Raw genomic sequence first — 21,328 nt, 5'->3', positions numbered from 1 at the left:
AAATACAATCAAAATGTTAACAACATTGAACATTGTATACAACATAATGTATAAATAAAAGTCTGCACAATTAGGGTTGTTCCAATGTTAATAACATATTGTCTACTGTTAAAAGCATAACCTTAAATTGAGAGAGATAAATACCCCTGTACACTCACACACAAGACAAAATGGGATGCTGTAACTGCTGCTTTGCAGCAAACTAAGAAAATGTCAAATGTTGACTCGTGTTGAGACTGAGATATGTGCAGATATTTGCGAGACCAACAAACGACACAAAATCAGGACATGGAACAGCATCTGGATTTATTTGAGAATTTAGTCAGTGCGTTAACTTTCGGTCGAACACAACCCAAAACCAACAGTACAGGAAACCTAGCATTTTCCTTTGGCCAAACGAAGCAGAACAAAAAAAAACAAATATTACTTTTTCATGAATTTATAAATTGGTCCTGAATCATTATGCGCATCTACATACAAACCTACATATATACCAACTAATATGTCGATGACGATTTGCATGGACGAATAACTTCATAGTGAAAATACGCGATTTAGTGTTTGTGAGAAGGTTTTACAGTAACCAAAGTAATACAGAAGAAGAAAAATAAATAATTACTCATTAATCAAAAAGTCAATTAATAGCAATCGATGACACCGTGTGTGCATTATTGCCCACATTCAGTAATTAAGCATTTACTTACATATATAAAATACATTGTTATTTATAATACATATACACTACCGCATATGAGAATAACGTGTGTAACACCAGCTTAAATAGTTAAACACCTCATTAGCCGTGAAATAACTCAACACAAAACCTTCCCCCATACAACTGACACTGAACCTTCCGAACGGATTATGAAGTGAATGAAAACAAATCTAAAAAAACGGAATTAAGTAGAAAAGTAAGCATTACAAGCATAGAGAACTCATGGAAACAAACAAACAGTGTGAAAAACAACAAACAAGCAAATAACTCTCACCACGGTACTGCTGCTGCTGACTACATTAACGACATCCTGGTTTTGCGGGTTAGAAACGACATCCATCCTTGCCATTGTAAGGAAGTCCGTGTGAAAAGGTGGCATAAACCGTCAAGTGCATAAAATGAGTAAATGCATTAATGGCATGAGTAGCAGCTAACAAAACGGCAAATAAACGAATTACCCCGCTTACCTCACTACCCTCCTTCATATATCCAGCCAACCAGCCAGTTACTCGTTTGATGCATCCTTCACGCAGCTAGTTCTGCCGATGCAAATTCTGTCGAGCAACAAGCCACTTAAGTCCAAACACTTGCCACACCAGATAATCATGTGAACAGTCCCTCTGTTTTTTGTCTCAGTCATATAAAAAGTTTGAATAGCACGCTAAACGCGACGACGACGACAAACAACGACAAGAACGGGGACAAAGCCTTTTCATGTCGCTAAATGAGAAAAGCTAGCAATATAATCACGTCAAAAGGTCCTTTATCTTGTGTTTAACATTTAAAGAAGAGGGCAACTAAGAGATCTGTTGGAAGGGCAATCGGTACAAAAACACCAGCAACAAAAACACAGTGAAAGTGAACATCAAAATAATAACAAATGTGCTTGTAATACAACTACACCTACACACAAACGTTAACGTATATGAAAATGTGTATTTTTCTTAAATTCATATGAATATGAAGATAAATACGTACACATGTATATATTTACGTATATCCGAACATGTTTACAAGTTTGTGGCTGTGAATACATTTACCATACCAAAAAAAAGTTCTTCTTGTGTTTTTATTAAATATGTGTAAGAGTGTGTATTTAAAAAAAAGTTGTAGAGAATACAAATCCTTACTTACTTGTTGGAAACAAAATACAACACATTCTATATATATTAATTAATTAAACATTACACAAAAGCAGCATCGACAAAGCTAAAACAACAACAACAACGACGACGCCATAAAACATAATAAAGCTACAAAAAAGGTCTCTAGGATTGGGAAAAGTTGTGACAGAGTAGAATTGTGTCTGTGTATTGTACCTATGTGTCGTTAAAGCCTGATGGATATAAACAATAATATCCTTTGGTGATTCATTTTAATCAGTGAACAGGAAATTCTACGAAAAAATAGAAAAGAAACTCACTCAATACGCTCCTACGGCATTCTTCTTCGTATTAAAAACGAATGATATTCATTACTAGCAAGGCGTTTTAATGCAGATTGATTAACTATCTCCCATTAAAAAAGTTTAAACAACAACAACAACAACCGATCAACTTAAAACGACTACTCATTATGAAAATTGGCAAAATGGATTACTGGCTGCTGATAATTTCTCTAATTTTTGTTGGTAAGTTTTATATTACAACAATTTCATTTAAAGAGTTCGAAATTGGTTGCAACTATTATAGTCTTCATTTTCATACGTATATAACATTCATATTATTAAATGCGAGTGAGTAAGTAAGTTATAGTGCAGTCCCAGCAAAATGTTCGATGCCAAAGATGCTATTCAATCATGGGTGCAAGTGATCTGGCATGTCATCTTTTTAACACCTTCATCGATGAATTTTATATCAGCGTTGACCCCAAATGATGCTATTCATTTTTAGATTCAAAGCATGTCATTTACACCAATGCCGTGACATTTCATTTTCACCAATGCTTTGGCATGTCAGTTCCACCAATGCTTTTGTATATAATTTTCACCAACCCTTGGCAATGACATTGTCATTACGACGAGACGTTGCTTGTGATTTCGAGTATCCGACGAAATCAAGTCTATTGTAAAGAACTAATCTTATATATTTACAAAAATGTGTATAAATAAAAACACAAAATTCATCTCTATTGGATCGATGGAATGGGTTCAAATGCTCATGAAAAGATCGGATCTTTCACGACTTCCTTTGCATGGGTTCAAATGCTGATGAAACGATCAGATCTTTCACGACTTCCTTTGCATGGGTTCAAATGCAATGCAAATGAAAAGATCGGATCTATCACGACTTCCTTCGAACCAATACATAAGATGCAATGAAATCACGTTATCGCATAGAACTCCTTCCTTCAAATTTTGTTGGGGTGTTATGATACATGATGAAAAAGTAGAGAATAAAGAGGACAACATAAAGTCGAAAACTTATCAGATTAAAATATAAGTTGCGTATACAACATACATATGGTAAAAACCAAAAATGTTTGCGTATACAAACTACATATTGTAAAAACCAAATTTTGAAGCAGGAATTTCGGTTTTTTTTGATTTTTTTAATAATCCGGACGCGCAGCAAGATAATATTCCAAACTCCTAACAGGATTATAGAACTCGTGATTTTACGTCCTTGAATGTATATCTCATGAGTGTGCTCCTTACAGTATCCCAGTAATTGTAGTCTAAAGGCTAAAATTTGATGCATGAATTTTCTTAAAAAACCTATTTTTTGCATTTAAAATTTACAAATGTCATTTAAATTCCTTTAACCCCGCGTGAATTTAGTTCTTTTACGCGACGGATCTAATGAGCCCTTCCGCGATATAGAAACCTTGGAAATAGGAAAATCAGCAAAAATTGTATTTTGCGGTTCTTGAAGAATCTATTTATAATGGGTGTATATTGACGTATTTTTGATGGGCGCTAATGAAACCGGATGCGCATTAAAATCGTATGTATCCACTTTGAGGTTTTTGGAATTGTGAGATGCAACTGACGGCACACAATGGCCGCAGAGTGAAAAATTGGAATATGCATAAATATTGAAAGAGATTGATTCGCGGTGTCCAAAGTTTTAGCAGTTTACATTAAAGATTGTATGGGATTTTAGCGAAATAATTAAAGAACTCCCAAATATTTTTTCTAATTTTTATAATCAATCCAAAAAATATATTTGGTATAATATTTTAACAATAAGTTTTTTTCTCTTTTGTTGTTGCTATAATGTAATTTATAAAGCCAATGTTTATAATTTTGGTTTCATATTTTTTTAAGCGTTGTCTAGATTAATATATTTTTAGATGTTTGCTCCCAGAATTTTTTAATTTTTTTGATTTTCCGCTAAAATAAAACAAATTATAGAAATAATGGTGCATCTACGGATGGATATCAAATGCTGTTACTGATATATGCATACATTTTCTCAATACAACAATAAAAATTTTAAAATATTTTTTCTTTATAAGAGAATAAAAACCGCTATAACTTTTGCGCGCATCGGCTAATTTTGTGAACGCGATTAGATTTGAAACCAGAATTTTTTCTTAGCCTCTATACCAATAAGCGCAGATGTGCTAGCAAATATTTTTTTAATTTTTTTCAAATGGAATTGTAAAGGAAATTAAGTTTTTATCATATATTTTGGTAGAAATCGGTAGAGAAGCTTGGAAAAAATTAAACAACAATGATTGTTTTCGACTAGGAATGCTAGAATGAACAATTGTACTGAAGTCGATGACTCTGTGGACAGAAATAATAGGATTCCCTGTTAGTGCAAATATTTACAAAATTTACTAATTCTATTTGGACATTTCTTAAAAGTTTTACCGTTCAGTACCTATAGACAAAGAAGTATTCTCCCATTTTAAGTAAAACTAAAGACGCGTAAGAGATAGTAGGATAAGACTTAGCATTTTTTTTTTTTCAAATAAAATGTAAAACTAGGAGGGTTGGCGTTTTTTGTTTGGGATGACGACTTCTATTTTGTTTTTCAAAATAGTCAGGCTTAATCCCATAGTCGTTGTTTTAATATTTTATTAAAACAACTTTAATTTATTAGTGGGAAAAAATTGGAGATGTTTACCAAGTGGTAAGGCAGGGAATACTATAGTTTCAGATCTCGCCACAGATCTTCATCAGTTCCCTTGTTTCTTGTTTTTCAACAAGAAACTTTTTATACCCAAGTATCAATTGCGAGCTCAAATAGATACGTGCGCAAAGAAACACTCTGATCGAGAATTTCTTTGGCACTACCTAAACTCTAGCAACTTCACTTGCAAACAAAACCAAATCTTTCCCACTGCTATGCGTTCGTCGATTCTCGACGAAAAAACAAAACTAATTTGTTGGTATTGCATACTACAGCAATAAACAACATTTCGACGGTGCCCGGTCTCAAAATTAGGAGGGTTGGCGTTTTTTGTTTGGGATGACGACTTCTATTTTGTTGTTCAAAATAGTCCGGCCTAATCCCATAGTCGTTGTTTTAATATTTTATTAAAACAACTTTAATTTATTAGTGGGAAAAAATTGGCAATGTTTACCAAGGGGTAAGGCAGGGAATACTATAGGTTCAAAAATCGCCACAGATCTTCATCAGTTCCCTTGTTTCTTGTTTTTCAACAAGAAACTTTTTATACCCAAGTGTCAATTGCTAGCTCAAGTGTCTTTGCGCACGTATCTATTTGAGCTCGCAATTGACACTGTGGCGAGATCTGAATCTATAGTATTCCCTGCCTTACCCCTTGGTAAACATCGCCAATTTTTTCCCACCAATAAATTAAAGTTGTTTTAATAAAATATTAAAACAACGACTATGGGATTAAGCCTGACTATTTTGAAAAACAAAAAAAAATGTAAAACGACATTTTTAAATTTTAGAATTGTAGTTGAACTTTAGTTAAAAATTGTATAATTCATTTATGGTAAGGATTGTACAGCCATGTGTAAAATTATTTTAATTTCTTAATATTTTCTGAATTCATTTGGTTTTTATACCCCATACCACTATGTGGGAAGGGTATGATAAGTTGGTTTTGGCCCAAGAGTTTGTAACACATCGAAATAATGGTCGTTGACCCGAACTTACATATAAAGTCGGACCTCGATTATCCGGGAACCTCCATTATCTGGGATCGAAAATAAATGTTGGCATTTTTCATTATCTCTATTATTCGTTATAAACTCCATTATCCGGACGTAAAATCTCACGTTCCAATTAATTTTATTTAACAAACAAAATTTAAACAATGCAAAAAATGGAAATTCTCCCTTTTCACACAGTTTGTGTATTCACGGTATGACAGAAATCATGGAACACAGTCAGTTCTGATGAATCTGATAACGATGATATAATTCTTCGAAACTAACTTTAAAAGAATCAATATTTTTAAACTTCGAGGAACCACTGGTTGCCCTGGCATTTCATAACAAAATAAATAACTGGTTTACCAAAGACAAGAGAAGCTTGTAACTGTAACAGAAATAAAGGCGGTAGGACAGTAGCCACGAAAAATGAAGCAAATATGCAATTAATTCTTAATGACATGTGTACTTATAAGCGCCTAAGGAAGATTCCTACGAATGGTCTGCATGGCAAATGCTACAAATTAATTATAAAACTATTTGATATAAAAATAATTAAAGAAGTGCACAAAAACAAACTGATGAGCAGAACTTCGGTACCTCCAAAGATATACGGGCTTCCTTAAATCCATAAGGAAGAAACTTGTGAACGTCATAACAACAGAATCAAAATTTAATATTAAAGATGCAATCGACTTTAAATCCAAAGTCAGTAACCAGTACATTAGTGACGACGAAATGTTAATTTCTTTTGATGATGTGTCATTATTTGTCAGTGCTCCAGTAAGCCTGGCAATCAACACCATTAGAGAAAAGTGGAACATAATCAAGGAACACACGAATAGTCCACAAAATATTTTCATAGAAATTCTGAACTTGTGTATCAAAAATTCTAGATATTTTCTTCACCACGACAAATGCTTGAACAATCAAAAGGGATGCCAATGGGCTCACCTATTTCAGTAATCATTGCGGACATTGTAATGGAAAAACTTCTGGACGAGTCAATAGAAAAATTAACCATCAGGCGAAGAACATTAACAAAATATGTAGATGATATATTTTGTATAGTAAAGAAAGACCAGATAGACAAAACTTTTACAACTCTAAACGCATTCCACGATCAAATACGGTTCACAATGGAGTGCGAATCTAACAATCAACTCCCATACTTAGACTCCATTATTCATAGAGAGATAACAAATTGCTTGTAGATTGGTATCAAAAACCACAAATCGGGCAGGCTAATTAATTTTTATTCAAACCACATCAGGAGAATAAAGATAAACACAGCCACAAATTTTATACGAAGAGTCTTAAACATCAGTGACGACGTTTTTCTTAGAATATAAAGAAGATACGACAGATCTTAAAAATGAATGATTTTCCCTACAAAACGATCAATAAATTGATCCAAGAGACAAGACTCAAAAGCCTCAACAATAATGAACATAACGAACAGAGAATATCCAAAAGAATTACATACATACATACATACCAGGGTTTTATAAAAAATTATCTGGTTTAAATCTGTATGACAAAGAAAGATATCAACTGGCACTAAAGAGCAACAACACTAACAACAAATTCTTTAATCGAACAAAATCGAAAACGGTTATTGAAGGCAAATCTAATGTTGTATACAAGATAAGGTACAACAGTGACTTGTTATGTTGCACTATAGGTAATTTGGCCTGTTTTTTGAGGCAAAAACTAATAATGACGCAATTAATGGATTTTGTAACTTTTTAAATTATTTATGTGTAAAACTGATATAAAACAAAGAATTCGGATATAACGAACAACGGTTATAAGCAACTACGTATATAACAAACAAAGCTATTTCTTCCAATGCCATTTTCAATAGTTTTGTTATACACAACAAACTGATAAAAACGATAACAATAGTAACTAACATAAATGTTGACCCCGCGGATAAATTTTCAAACTAATTGTTATTACAGTTTTGTATATTTTTTAAAAATATACGTTAATAAAGACGAGTTTAGTGCTCCTTCACACGGTTTCTATGATTAATATGTAAAAGAGAGATAAAATAAAGCTTACTATTGCCGCATTCATATTAATAAATTTTCACACGTTCTTTTTTCAATGCCAACTACAACAAATTTTTGCTTTATTTTTTACCTATTGACGATTTAGATCACCCTATCAAAATAGTTTTGATGTTTCTCTACAATGTGGAGACGCATAACAGTGGGAGTAGTTAATTTGGTTTGCATATGCGGTTATAAGAATTTTTGAATGTTTCTGTTCGCATTTACACGAATTCATCTGTCACATTTATTCTTGAGCTCGAGTCGCCATAAAATTGGGGAAGAGTTCTTTGTTTCAATACAAAAATAAAATATAATTTAAAAAAAAAAATTATGTTTCAGTGTTTTATTTAGAAATGCACTTACAACTAGAAAATAATTTGTCGCTTAGCCTCAATAAATATATTCTTTCTCATAATGGAATCTCTCAAATAAAACGCTTGCCGTTTAATTTTGCCACCATTTATAATTTAAATGCAAGCGTTTTATTTAAGAGATTCCATTATGAGAAAGAATATACATATTTATTGAGGCTAAGCGACAAATTATTTTCTAGTTTTAAGTGCATTTCTAAATAAAACACTGAAACTTAATTTTTTTAAATTATATTTTATTTTTAACTTTTTAGTAAATACATTTTTTTTGACCACTGAGAACAAAATTACAGTCAATTTAGGCCGAAAATTTCGATAAAAACTTTAAAATGCCTGAAATCGTGTAGTACCGTTATATAAAGGCTATACCAAAACCTGGACTTATGTCCATATTTTTTGGTTGGGGAAGTTTCTGTACCATTGGGGACTTCAAATGCGAAGTTACATCCAATTCTGGCTAAAAATGAAGATAAAATCCTTAAAACACTTGAAATCGGGTGGTACCAGTATATGGGGACTATATCAAAACCGGGACCTATGTCAACAATTTTTGGTGGAGAAATTTCTGTACCATTGGGGACTCCAAATGCCAAGTTACAGCCAATTCGGTCTCAAAATTAAGATAAAATCCTCATAATACTTGAAATCGGGTGGTACCGCTATAAGGGGGCTATACCAAAACCTGGGGAAATGTTTGTATCATTCTTCTTCTTTATTTGCATATCCGTTGTTCGGATGTTAAGCGATCATACATTTTGTTACATTCTTATTGGAAATATTTATTTTATGTGGAAAGCGATAGTTGTCTGTTTTTAGCTGCTGTAAGAAGACTGAGTTCATCACGGTATCCGGTCCAGTCTTGAATATTTTTTAGCCAGGACAGTTCTCTTCGACCTCTACAACGTCTTCCTTCAACTTGGGATTTGAGAATTATCTGCAGTATCTTATATTTATTGTTCCTCATCAAATGTCCCAAATAAGAAATTTTTCGGGTTTTGATGGTTTTCATTAACTGTCGTTGTTCATTAATTCTTCTTAAGACTTCAGTATTTGACACCCGATCGGTCCATGGAATTTTGAGCACACGTCGGTATGTCCACATTTCAAAATCATTGGAAATGCCAAATGACAGCTAATTCGGGCAAAAATGAAGATAAAATCCTCAAAATACCTGAAATCGGGTGGTACCGCTATATGGGGACCGTAGGAAAAATTGGGCCCATATTCATGTATTGTCATCCAAATCTGAAAAGTGCGCAAAGTTTCAGTTCTATTTGTCAACTGCAACTGTGTGGAAAATGAGTTACAAGAGTAGAAATGCAAGTTAAATAAAACACCGTTAAAACACTATAAAATGGACCAATCTTTGTTTTAATTTCATATTCATGTATTGTCATTCAAATCTAAAAAGTGTGCAAAGTTTTAGTCTAATTGGTCAACTGCGACTGTGTCAAAATTGAGTTATCAGATTTGAAATGCAATTTAAATAAAACACCGTTAAACACTGTAAAATGGACCAAACTTTGTTTTAATTTCATATTCATGTATTGTCATCCATATCTTAAAAGTGTGCAAAGTTTTAGTTCGCTTGGTCATTTACAACTGTGTTAAAAATGAGTTACCAGATTTGTAAAGCATGTAAAATTGAACACTGTACAACACTGTAAAAATGGACCAATATTGTTTGCAAAGTTTTAGTTCGATTAGTAAACTGCAACTGTGTGAAAAAAGAGTTACCAGATTTGAAAAGCAAAATACCGGAAATCGGGTCGTACCGTTATATGGGGGCTATAAGAAAAAATGGACCCATATTGATTTTGGTTTCATATTCATGTCATCTAAATCTGAAAAGTGTGCAAAGTTTTACTTCGATTGGTCAACTGCAACCGCTTTAAAAATCAAATAATAAATGTATAAATTTACACTAAAAACTTTTAAATATTCTTCAAAAGAGTCCGCTGCATGTAGTTATGAAAGAAAAATATTGTTTGGCTGTAATTTGGTTTTAATGCCGTTCAAAGTGACGTTCGTTGGAAATTTACTCGCTACTATTCGTTGTCTCAAATTTTAGTCGTTTAAAAAACAATTAGTGTATCCAAAAATAATAACAGTAAATTAAGAATATAGTTGTGACTTCAGCTGAGTTCGTATATGTAGTGCATCAATTCTTAAAAAAGGAAGTGTTTTTTTTATCAATTTCAATTGATTTTTATGTGGTAATTTGTCTTGCAGATATATACAGATTTTCGTTGATTCAGAATATCAGATAGTAGTTTATTTAAAATTTTGAGTTTTGATGTATTCTGTCTTGCAGATATATACAGATTTTCGTTGATTCAGAATATCAGATAGTAGTTTATTTAAAATTTTGAGTTTTGATGTATTCTGAGACCTATAGTACAATTTCATTTTTAACGATATTTGTAAAAATACCAAATTAACCCTAAAGACCCCTTTAATGACCTGCACCAAAGACATAGAAATATAAAGGATTGAAAATGTACATAATGCATATAAAGAAAAAATATTTAAAAATATCTTATTTGTTGTTATGAGAAAATGTATAAATCGTTAACAGCATTCTATATCTATTCGTACATGTTTTAATAGTTATTAAATTTATTATTATTTTCGCCGAAAGTCAACAAATAATAAAAAAATTTTGAAGTAAGTCCACATTATTCTGTCCCAGAGTCCGTACAAACCCTCAAAAAATAAATTGAAAAATATATGCGGAATCTAGACAATGCGTAGAAAAATATGATACCAAAGAGATTGGGTACATAAATTCCATATTATAGCAACAACAAAAGAAAAAACTTATTGTTGGAAAATATTGTTGCAAATATATTTTTTGGTTTGATTCGAAAAATTAGAAAAAAAATATTTGGGAGTTCTCCAACTATTTCGCTAAAATCCCATACAATAATTAATGTGTACTGCCAAAACTTCATCAAGAAATATGGTTTACCATCGTAAAAGCTTATTTGCTTACTGTGATAACTTATAAGGATAGGAAATTAAGAGTAATATTGAAATTACAATCATTCCAAAAATGTTGAAATTAAAAAGTCTATTATTCGCGAATTAGTTAAAATCACTTGATGCGCATCCGTTTTTGGATACAGCGAATCAATCTCTTTCAACATTTATGCATGTTTCGATGTTTCACTCAGCGGCCAAAGTGTGCCGCCAGTTGCATCACACAATGCAAAAAACCTTAAAGTGGGTAAAAATCGCGAAATGTGCATACGATTTTGATGCGCATCCGGTTTCATCAGCGTCCATCAAAAATACGTCAACATACACATATTTCAAATAGATTCTTCAAGAACCGCGGATGTGCCTCCACATTCTCTTTTGCGTATGATACCCATATTACTCGCGTATCCATGTAATTTATGACACGCGTTTTCGCAAATAGTATAATCGCGTATAAGGGATCCCATTTACGTACAAAATTTTACAGAAAATTGCGGTTTAGTACGCGGATTTGTCAAAATATATTTTTGTTAATTTTCTACTTCCAAGGTACCTATATCAGCGGTTTTAGTGGATGGATTCGATCGTGGAAGGGCTCATTAGATCCGGCTCGTAAAAAAACTAAATTCACGCGGGGTTCAAAGGAAATTGAATGGATAAAATAGGGGTTTTTAAGAAAATTCACGCATCAAATTTTGGACTTTATACTCCAATTACTAGGATACTGTAAGGAGCACACTCATGAGATATACATTAAACGACCTAAAATCACGAGTCCTATAATCCTATTATGTGTTTGTTGCGCGTCCGGATTATTAAAAAAAAATTAAAAAACCCCGAAATTGCGGCTTCAAAATTGTCAGCATCATCTTTAGGTGGATTCACCGGATATATCGAAAAATCATACACTAGTATCATGCTGCCCATGGAGTATTCTTGGCGTCTTTCTTTGGGCATATGTGTATGAAATGTAAGGTTAAACCATAAATCGGAACGGAACATAAAAAACTTGTTGGGTACAACCCATTTTTACCTGTTTTTCTACATTGCTGCCAACACAGCTTAAACTAAAATGAATTTTACTGGTCGACATTATGGGATCCCACCTAAAACACTTCGTTTTAAAGAATTACAGTCATGCTATATAGAATATGTAAATAGTTCGCGTATAGGTGAAACTCGGATTCATCGATTGTAAAACATTTTGGTTTTTACCATATAAACATTTTATCAACAACAGGGGTATGTTAATGCTAAAATCGCAATACGGCTTATACAAATTGTAGGAAACCTAAAAATTGGACTCAGGATTGTATTACATAGCAGTTTCCAGTTCATTGAGTATTCACTTAGCGGTTAAAATCGCCTGAAATGCTTAACTGCTAAACAGGATGTTGTTATGATATCGTAACAACAGAGCTTAACTCCATCTATTGATAAATGTTAACAATTGTGTTTTCCTATCTTATGTATTTATATCTTTGCCTGCGCGATGTTTAATTTTTTAAACAAAAATATTCCTCACATTCTTGTTCCCAATATTGGAAAATACACTATATGAGTATACCTAAAATACAAGTACTTCAAGAAATCATAACTCAAATATTTTCACAAATGGTAACTTGCCCCCAATTTTAGTTTCTTTTTTTACAAAATTGTTACACCTTTGTTACGTGATATGTAATGTAAATAGAGATTTGTGGAACAAGTTTGTCTCAACTCAGATGAAGTACACTTTAACCCTGAAATTTGTTTTTAATTTTTGCATATCTCTGGAGTTTAGATAAGATATAGAGTATTGATGTGCCCTACGACCTATAGTAACATTTTATTGCGAATAAATTTTTAGAATTATTTGATCTGATACCATCACATTTTATAGGAGAAAGGACCAAAAGGCCCTTTTAATGGCCCGCACAGAGGTTAAATAATATGAAAAATGAAACCAGCGACCCTTTCATTAATTTTTATAGTTTTCTGAAAATTGGCCACTGTGGTATGTACCAAAAATCATCTTTATAAAAAATAACAATAATAAATACATGATAAAACTTGTAAGAGCTATTTCACAATAGACAAAAAGTGACGCCTCATTACGTATAAAAGAAATTTCACAGAAGTTGAAGAAATGTTAAATTATTCGTATTTTAGTTTGTTTTCAATACACTTCAAATTAGAAATAATAGGTCAAAACTGTAAAAAACTATATAATTAGACTATCTTCTAGAGTTTCATAAGCAGAATAATAGTGCTGATTTGTATTTTCTACAAATAACTGAATATTAATATCATGAATACATACTGTGCGATTTTTTCAGCGAAAATCTAACACTTGGATCACATAATGGTGATATACGTTTTTGCATTTTGGACCAGATATCGACTTGCACACCGAGCTACTTAAATTGTAACTTTTTATTTCCTTTCTCTAGTGTGAGGTCTACTTTTAAGACTAATAAGAAAAATTGCAGGCTGATCTGAGATACTAATGTCATTTTTTTCTGTCATTGTCAATTTCCATGAACAGATATACTATTTCAAAGATCGTTAGGCACTTTCAGCATAATCTGCCTACGTAACTTCGTCTCCATACATAAATCAGTTGAGCCACAATAGTTTGATGTGTAAGGCACATGACTTGCTGTTTTATAGTCCTCTTTGCCTTCTGCGAAAAAAATCTTGTTGCTTTAAAATTTTAAACAACAACACAGAGATTCAGCTAAATTGCATTACAAATAATAAGTAATGCACATATCAACAAAACTGTCAATGTGAATATAAAACATGTTTTTATACCGGTGTTGGCTTTCAGCTAAAGTCCATATTTTGTTGCTTCAAATATCTGAAGAGCAACAAAATGTTCAACAGTGGGTAATGAAATTTATTACTACGGGCGGAGGCAGAGAAGACTATAGTTTCCGATGAAGCCACTCATCCTTATCAAATCCTTATTCTTGTCATAGTCGGCTCCAATGAGATGAGAAAGTTGATGCATCCTACTAAATCTGATGACCCCGGAGCCATCGTAAATTATATTGAAACCAGATTTCAGCAATTTCAGTTCAAAACGTGGACCTAAACAACTATTCTCTGCCGGACTATTTGAAACGGAGACTACATACAAAGTTTCAGTCATTTGGGTTGGATAATATTGCAAAAATTAAGAAAGGTGATATATATGAAATCGTGGTCCTACACCGATATTATATTTATATACCTAGCCACGTTGGTGGGATGTGTGGCTCAACTCTTCAAAATTCCGTAAATCGAGTGGTAACGTTCTATGGTTGCTATATCAAATCAATCAAATTTCTACCAAAAATTTCCAACGAAGTCTAAAATAATTCCAGGCATTTCGATGGAATAAAGAGGTTAAAATCTTCAAAATAACGAAAATCGGGAGGTACCGTTCTATGGGGTAATATCAAAACGTGAACAGAACGGCCAGGGACGACTATATGACACTCTACATTACTGTGAATATATAAAATATATATTTGATGGATATAGCGTGTTTTGTGCATCAAATACCCCAAATCGACTGAAGGTATATGTATATGGGAGCTTTATCCAAATCTGAAACGAATTCGATATAATTTGGCACATTTATTTCTATACCAAATTCCATATTTCATCAAAATTGGATTGATGTAGTGTAAAAATATATGTGGGAGTTACATCCAATACTGACGATTTTCACCAAAAGTAATAGCGTTCATCCTATAGCCAAAAAGATTATCTTCTCAAATTGGTAGCCGAATCGGATAATAAATGCGACTAGTACGATGCGAACGGACGGACGGATATTCATATATGTACCTTAAAGGATCTATGGGTCTACCCCGTTTCCTTTTGCATATTACACAAAAATGTACAAACACATAATAACCTTTACCACAATGTGCTGTAGGGTATAAACATCCTAAGAGTAGCAGAAGCTTCTGCATCAAAGTATACATATATGAGTTGAAATAAAAAATGTCTGCTATTTCGGTTGAATTATGTGGCTTATATTCGCCATGCGTGAACAATTTTTAAAAAAGTAATACCGTTTTTGAACTGACCCTGAAACATTCTCGATATTGTCTTTTCTCGTATTTGTCGCTATATTCCTCTGAGACCCACTTACGAGTAGTATAAACTACCCAGCAAAAAAGTTTGGAAGTAGTGCAATGCAGAGTTATGATTTCACAACATCTTTCGATGTAGTCCACAGTAGTTATGAAAAATGCACTCCGTTCGATACATTTTAGAAGCGCTCGCTTAAAGATCCCCACAAGCGCAAGCCAATTTGTTGATCCCTAGGAAAGATGTCGCAGTCTTTATTCCAAATATAAAAAAGAGTATCTAAAATTCTAAGAATTTGTTAAAAAAAGAAATACAAATGAAAGTCGGAACATTGCGGTTATTCACGGGACGGAAATTAGTTTTGGAGTGGATTGGAGTAAATTTCGAAATCATAGCTGGAGTGGGAGGACAATATGTATTAAACTCCTTTGGATGATGAAGCAAAATCAATTACGGTGGCATAAAATGCAGAGCAGAGGAAGTAAACTCAGTCACGATTAAATGTAATGGAGACTTTTTATAATTTGTGTTAATGTAATAAAATTCTTAATATTCTTGTTTTAAACAAATAATAAATTCACCTTCCAATGGCTTGCATTTTTATAGCATCTTCCAATGGCTTGCATTTTTATAGCATCTTAGGACTGCATTTAAATTCAATCCGAAACACTGCATCAAATACATTTATTTGGATCGAAAATGGAGCGCATCCCAGTTGTGTGCTGTGGAAGCAAAATGGAGTGCATCCTAGCTGCGTGATCTATTTTAAAATTCATAAGTGAATTCATAGAAAAAGATGTACTCCAACAGCATTTGTACCGTACACTTGTACTGATTAAACTGCATCCACGGATGTAAACATTTTGCTGGGTATAATTCCACTCCTATGTGGAGTCACAATACTTTGGCAATTTTAGACACTTCTTAAAATTATTTTCAATGAATTATGTACTTTTGCTACACCATTTTTTGTTGGATTATTATCTTTATATGGCACATTTGCTTTCATTTCGTTTGAAGTTCAATAAATGAATCAATCATACAATGAATTGTCGAATATACAGCCACACAAGATTCCAATTTAAAATATACACGGTAAAGTGTAATTAAGACGTGAAATGCGAACAATAATCAGAATGAAATGCCGTGCTAAAACAATTAATTACGTGACAGAGAAATTTCAATACAATACCATCTATAATTGCGATATAAATCAATCAACAATTTTCACAAACTTACAATAAAATAAATCACTCTTTAATTAAGTACATCGTCATTACCACGAAGGAAAATTATAAGTCTACAAGAAATCTTACAATGGCAACGTGTTAATTGCCTCTAATTAGAAAGAAATATCTAAAACAAAGTTTAACTGAAATCAAATGAAAATATGACTTTGATTGCTGTGAGAGCGCAGCGTTTTGTTACAATAGATATTTATTTAGAATTTTATTTAATATCTTATCTTATTTATGGGTGCTGGAAATTTTCATTTGCATTCAGACAAATATGTATGTGGTGTAATTATTAACAAGTCCCCCATTGATGCTGAATGCATGAGTTCATGTCGAAGGTAACACTATGCAACACTGAAAATGCAAACAACTTTTAGTATGCATTTCTGAAAGCACATATTGAGGCTACAAAACCCCTAGTAGGGTTTTGTCCTGTCAGATCCAGTTCGGATTTTATGGCCTCATCTAAACCGGGCTAAAACTACAGTTTTTTGGCCTTTATCTCAGAAAAGATTAGTAATTTGGCCTTGCTGACTTTGGCAATATTGTAGCAAAGACATAGATATTTATGTCTTTGATTGTAGCACTTAACTAGTAAAACTTACGTTTTGAAAAGACCACATAAGAAAAACTCCATCTAAGGCATCAAAATAGATAAAATATAGAAAATTTTACATAATTGCTGAAATTCTGGTCAGTATCAGTTAAACTATTGGGAGTTGTACCATGTAATCTTTTGCAAAAATCTTCCAAATAAAGTTCTCAGCATTTCTTCAGAACATTCTGAAACTCTAAAATACTTACTTCATGTTGTTTTCAGCGATATTTTGCACTATCTTTTTTACAACACGTATTTCAAACACAGTTCACACCAACCGTTTATTCTCGCATTTCGGATTTCACCACTTTATTGAAATATTTATTAAATTTTCGTTGAAAAATATACTCAAAAAATGTGATAGAACTATTTTGCAGCAATGGCATGTTCTGAAGAGTTATGTACTCGTATTACATTCCAGCAAATATTCTTCCAAAAGAAAATGTTCGATATTTTATAAAATTTGAGGCAATAAATGCAGTCTTTCGAGTTTATTATTTCTCTAAATATTTTATTCTTGCCCTTATTTACAAATTTGCTTTAGAGGTCAGATGAAGATTCACATAGGTATCAGATATATAGCCTAGAATTTCTTTAAAAAGTCAATATTTAACAACGTTTAGATGGGGCCATAAAATCCAAGCTGGATCTGACACAACAAAACACAACTAGGTTTTTGTCGTTTAGGTCTGTACTTTAAACAAATCCTATGCTCAAATTGTTTGCACGAAATTACCTTAAAAATGTTGCACAGTGTAATAGTAAAAGTAATATTTTCCAAAGCTGTTTAGAATTACTTGTTTAGCCACTACAAAGAACTGGTGAACTGTTTTCATCGATTGGACAATAAATGTGGTCTGTAGAGTGATTTCGTGAAAATTCGCCTTTGGTCCCATACAAATTTGTATAGGGCCAAAGGCGAATTTTAAAGAAATCGCTCAACAAACCACATTTATTGTCCAGTCGATTTCTTTTGCAATTCCAACAAATTTACGATTTTTGGTATAGAAGTTGAGAAAAAATTCGTGTTTCAAATCTGTTCCCATTCACAAAATTGATCTATGCGCGCGAAAGTTATAGCGGTTTTTTACATAAAGAAAAAATATTTAAAAATGTCTTGAGTTTAGTAGGCTAGAACTTTAAAGGAACAGCTTGGAACTAAGTTCCGTTTTCATAGAATGATGCCCGAGAGTGTCATCTTTCGACCCATATATACTTTTGTACCGTTTAACACTTTTTTAAATTTTTTGAAATTACAGGTAATAAAAATAGGTAAAAAACTTTTTAAGTTAAACGGTTTTATGTTAAACATATATTGCAATGTTTAAGATAAATGTACTAAAAACCAAAAAATAATAAAATAGATACAGTCGTGGGAATTATAAACATATGCATAGACTAGACTAAAATAAAACCGTGGGGCACGTCAATTGTCTATAAATTATCGACTTAATGTGCGGTAGAAGAATCGTTTAATTCGTCGTTAGGCAGTTGGCCCACAGACGGTGAGGAAATTACTTACTATTTTCTTGCTCATGGAAATTCCAATAGTTATACACTTCATGAAATAAAAGAGATGTTTCAACTAGTTTATCGTTGGACATTCACACTGCTGGCTGGCGAGGAATCGTTTCATTGCTCGTAGTTTGTCTTTAATCGACAAAGTACTACTCGCTCATCACTATGAAACCCTAAAACTCGCTTATAATCGAGCTTGCTAGCTTGTTTCCACATTCTAGCCCTACTTATCACACGTCCATCGTTGTCGGTTGAACAACTGTGTAACATTTTAAACAACGATTGTAGACAATTGACGTGCCCCACGGTTTTATTTTAGTCTAGTCTATGCATATGTTTATAATTCCCACGACTGTATCTATTTTATTATTTTTTGGTTTTTAGTACATTTATCTTAAACATTGCAATATATGTTTAACATAAAACCGTTTAACTTAAAAAGTTTTTTTACCTATTTTTATTTTCTAGTTTTTATACCCTCCACCATAGGATGGGGGTATATTAAGTTTGTCACTACGTTTGTAACTACTCGAAATAATCATTGTAGACCCCACAAAGTATATATATTCTTGATCAGCGTGCAATTCTACATCGATATAGCCATGTCCGTCCGTCTGTCCGTCTGTCCGTCTGTGGAAATCACTCTAGCGTCCGAACGGATTGACGTAGGTTGATGAAACTTTGGGAAAATATGTTATATTTACGTAGGACTTTTGGTATTGAAAGCGGGCTATGTAGGTCCACGCTTTCGTATAGCCCCCATACAAAATGACGCGTGACGCGTCGTCGTTTTAAGGAGTTTTTAAGATATTTGTCCCATTTTACCACCGAATTGGTTGTAATTTGGTACTTTGTGTCTCCAGAGGCCAAAAAACATTCCTACCAAAGTTGGGTTATATAGGTCCAAGTTTTGGTATAGCCCCCATATAAGGCCCCATATAAAGTACGCGTCATTTTAATATATTTTGAATGTATTTGTCCCATTTTACCACCGAATTGGTTGTAATTTGGTACTTTGTGTCTCCAGAGGCCAAAAAACATTCCTACCAAATTTGGGTTATATAGGTCCACGTTTTGGTATAGCCCCCATATAAGGCACCATATAAAGTAGGCGTCATTTTAGTATATTTTGAACGTATTAGACCCATTTGACAGCGGAATTGGTTGTAATTTGGTACTTTGTGTCTTCAGAGGCCAGAAAACATTCCTACCAAAGTTGGGTTATATAGGTCCACGTTTTGGTATAGCCCCCATATAAGGCCCCCTTTATAGTACGCGTCATTTTAATATATTTTGAATGTATCCGACCCATTTGACCAAAGTGCCGGTTGTAACTTTGTATTTGTATTTTCAGAGACTAAGAAACATTTCTACTATAAAATTTTTATATAGGTCCACGTGTTGATATAGCCCCCATAATACGATATCTCCCGATTTTCGATATTTTGAAGGTTTTAACCTCATTATCACACCGAGATGGCTGAAATTTGGTATTTAGTCTTCTTTAGGCTTATAAAACTTTCCCCCAGAAATTTTTAGGTATAGGTCCACGCCGGCATATAGCCCCCATAGAACGGTACCTTCCGGATTTCGGTTTTTTGAAGGTTGTGGTCACATTAATCCACCGAAATGGCTGAAATTTGTGGTGGAGGGTATAAAAAGTTCGGCCCGGCCGAACTTAACTCTTTTCTTACTTGTTAGTTTTTATTTCGCATTCTGTTTAATTCATTTAGTGATTCATTATTGCAAGGTTGCTTGCCCGTTAGTTTATTGCAGTCCAACTCCTCTATACGTAGTCCCTGCAAAGATCTTACTCTACTAAGAGCCACGTAGGCTTGACCTTCTTCAAACAGTTTCGCACCTAAGTATACGACTGCGTGATCCACAGTGCTGGCCTGCATTTTATGTATTGTTGAAGCCCATGATAGTATTAAAGGCAACACACATCTGTGTGTATCGCTCCCGTTGTTTTGTTAACCTGGCTTCATATTCTTCAGGCGTTTCTGACGCTATCATCTGTGTGTATCGCTCACGTTGCTTTGTTACCCTGGCTTCATATTCTTCAGGCGTTTCTGACGCCGTCATTTGTGTATATCGCTGACGTTGCTTTTTTACCTGGCCTCATATTGCTCAGGTGTTTTTGACGCTAATTGTTCCCGTCGTTTCTATAATCGACTATTTCTATCACCTTCACTTTCTTTAGCTCGTTTTGCTTTATACTTTTCTTTCGCTTTTTGAAGCCTTCGTTTACGTTGTGTTGCAGTTTCTGTTTTATTTGTGTTTGTATTTTTTATATATTTTTTTACCATCTTGTTCCCACGAGTAATGGACATTTAAACGGTCGACCCCCCCAGAGGTCCAATAAAGGGGCAAGGCTATGTACAACAAGATGCGCCTGGGTCTTGAGGGGAAAACGCTAACGACATATCATTTTTATCCACCCTAATGCCATACAGTTCTCGGCGCGTTTTAACCTTTCACCTTAACTTGGGTGATGTACCGCTAACGACGTATCATTTTTAGCCACCCTAACGCCACACAGTCCTCAACACGATAAAAAATCTTGACTTGGGTGGTGGATTCAGGCTGGATTAATCAGATACCTAAATTACAGATTCAATTTCTATATTTAAATCTTAATTATACACCCTTTTTAAATCTTAATTATACGCCCATATTGGTGGGATTGATAAAAAATTTTTAT

At 33.4% G+C, this 21,328-nt stretch overlaps 1 protein-coding gene across 2 annotated transcripts in view; it reads left to right on the top strand.

The window, feature by feature from the left end:
* The first annotated feature begins 320 nt into the window (after positions 1 to 320).
* beat-Va (beaten path Va) overlaps positions 321 to 21,328 on the top strand; it is a 48,488-nt gene continuing 27,480 nt past the window's right edge. The window contains exon 1 of one of the 2 annotated variants that reach the window (XM_073958218.1): positions 321 to 2,345. In XM_073958218.1, coding sequence (XP_073814319.1) covers positions 2,291 to 2,345 — 55 coding nt within the window. In that variant the 5' untranslated portion in view covers positions 321 to 2,290. The remainder of the gene's footprint in view (positions 2,346 to 21,328) is intronic. The other variant, XM_073958223.1, reaches the window with a different exon arrangement.

This window comes from Musca autumnalis, unplaced genomic scaffold (genome assembly GCF_047663935.1).
Source record: "Musca autumnalis isolate F117 unplaced genomic scaffold, ASM4766393v1 scaffold_1, whole genome shotgun sequence".
Lineage (NCBI taxonomy): Eukaryota > Metazoa > Arthropoda > Insecta > Diptera > Muscidae > Musca > Musca autumnalis.
Note: the sequence above shows the minus strand (reverse complement) of the source record. Positions and strands in the feature narration are given on the sequence as shown.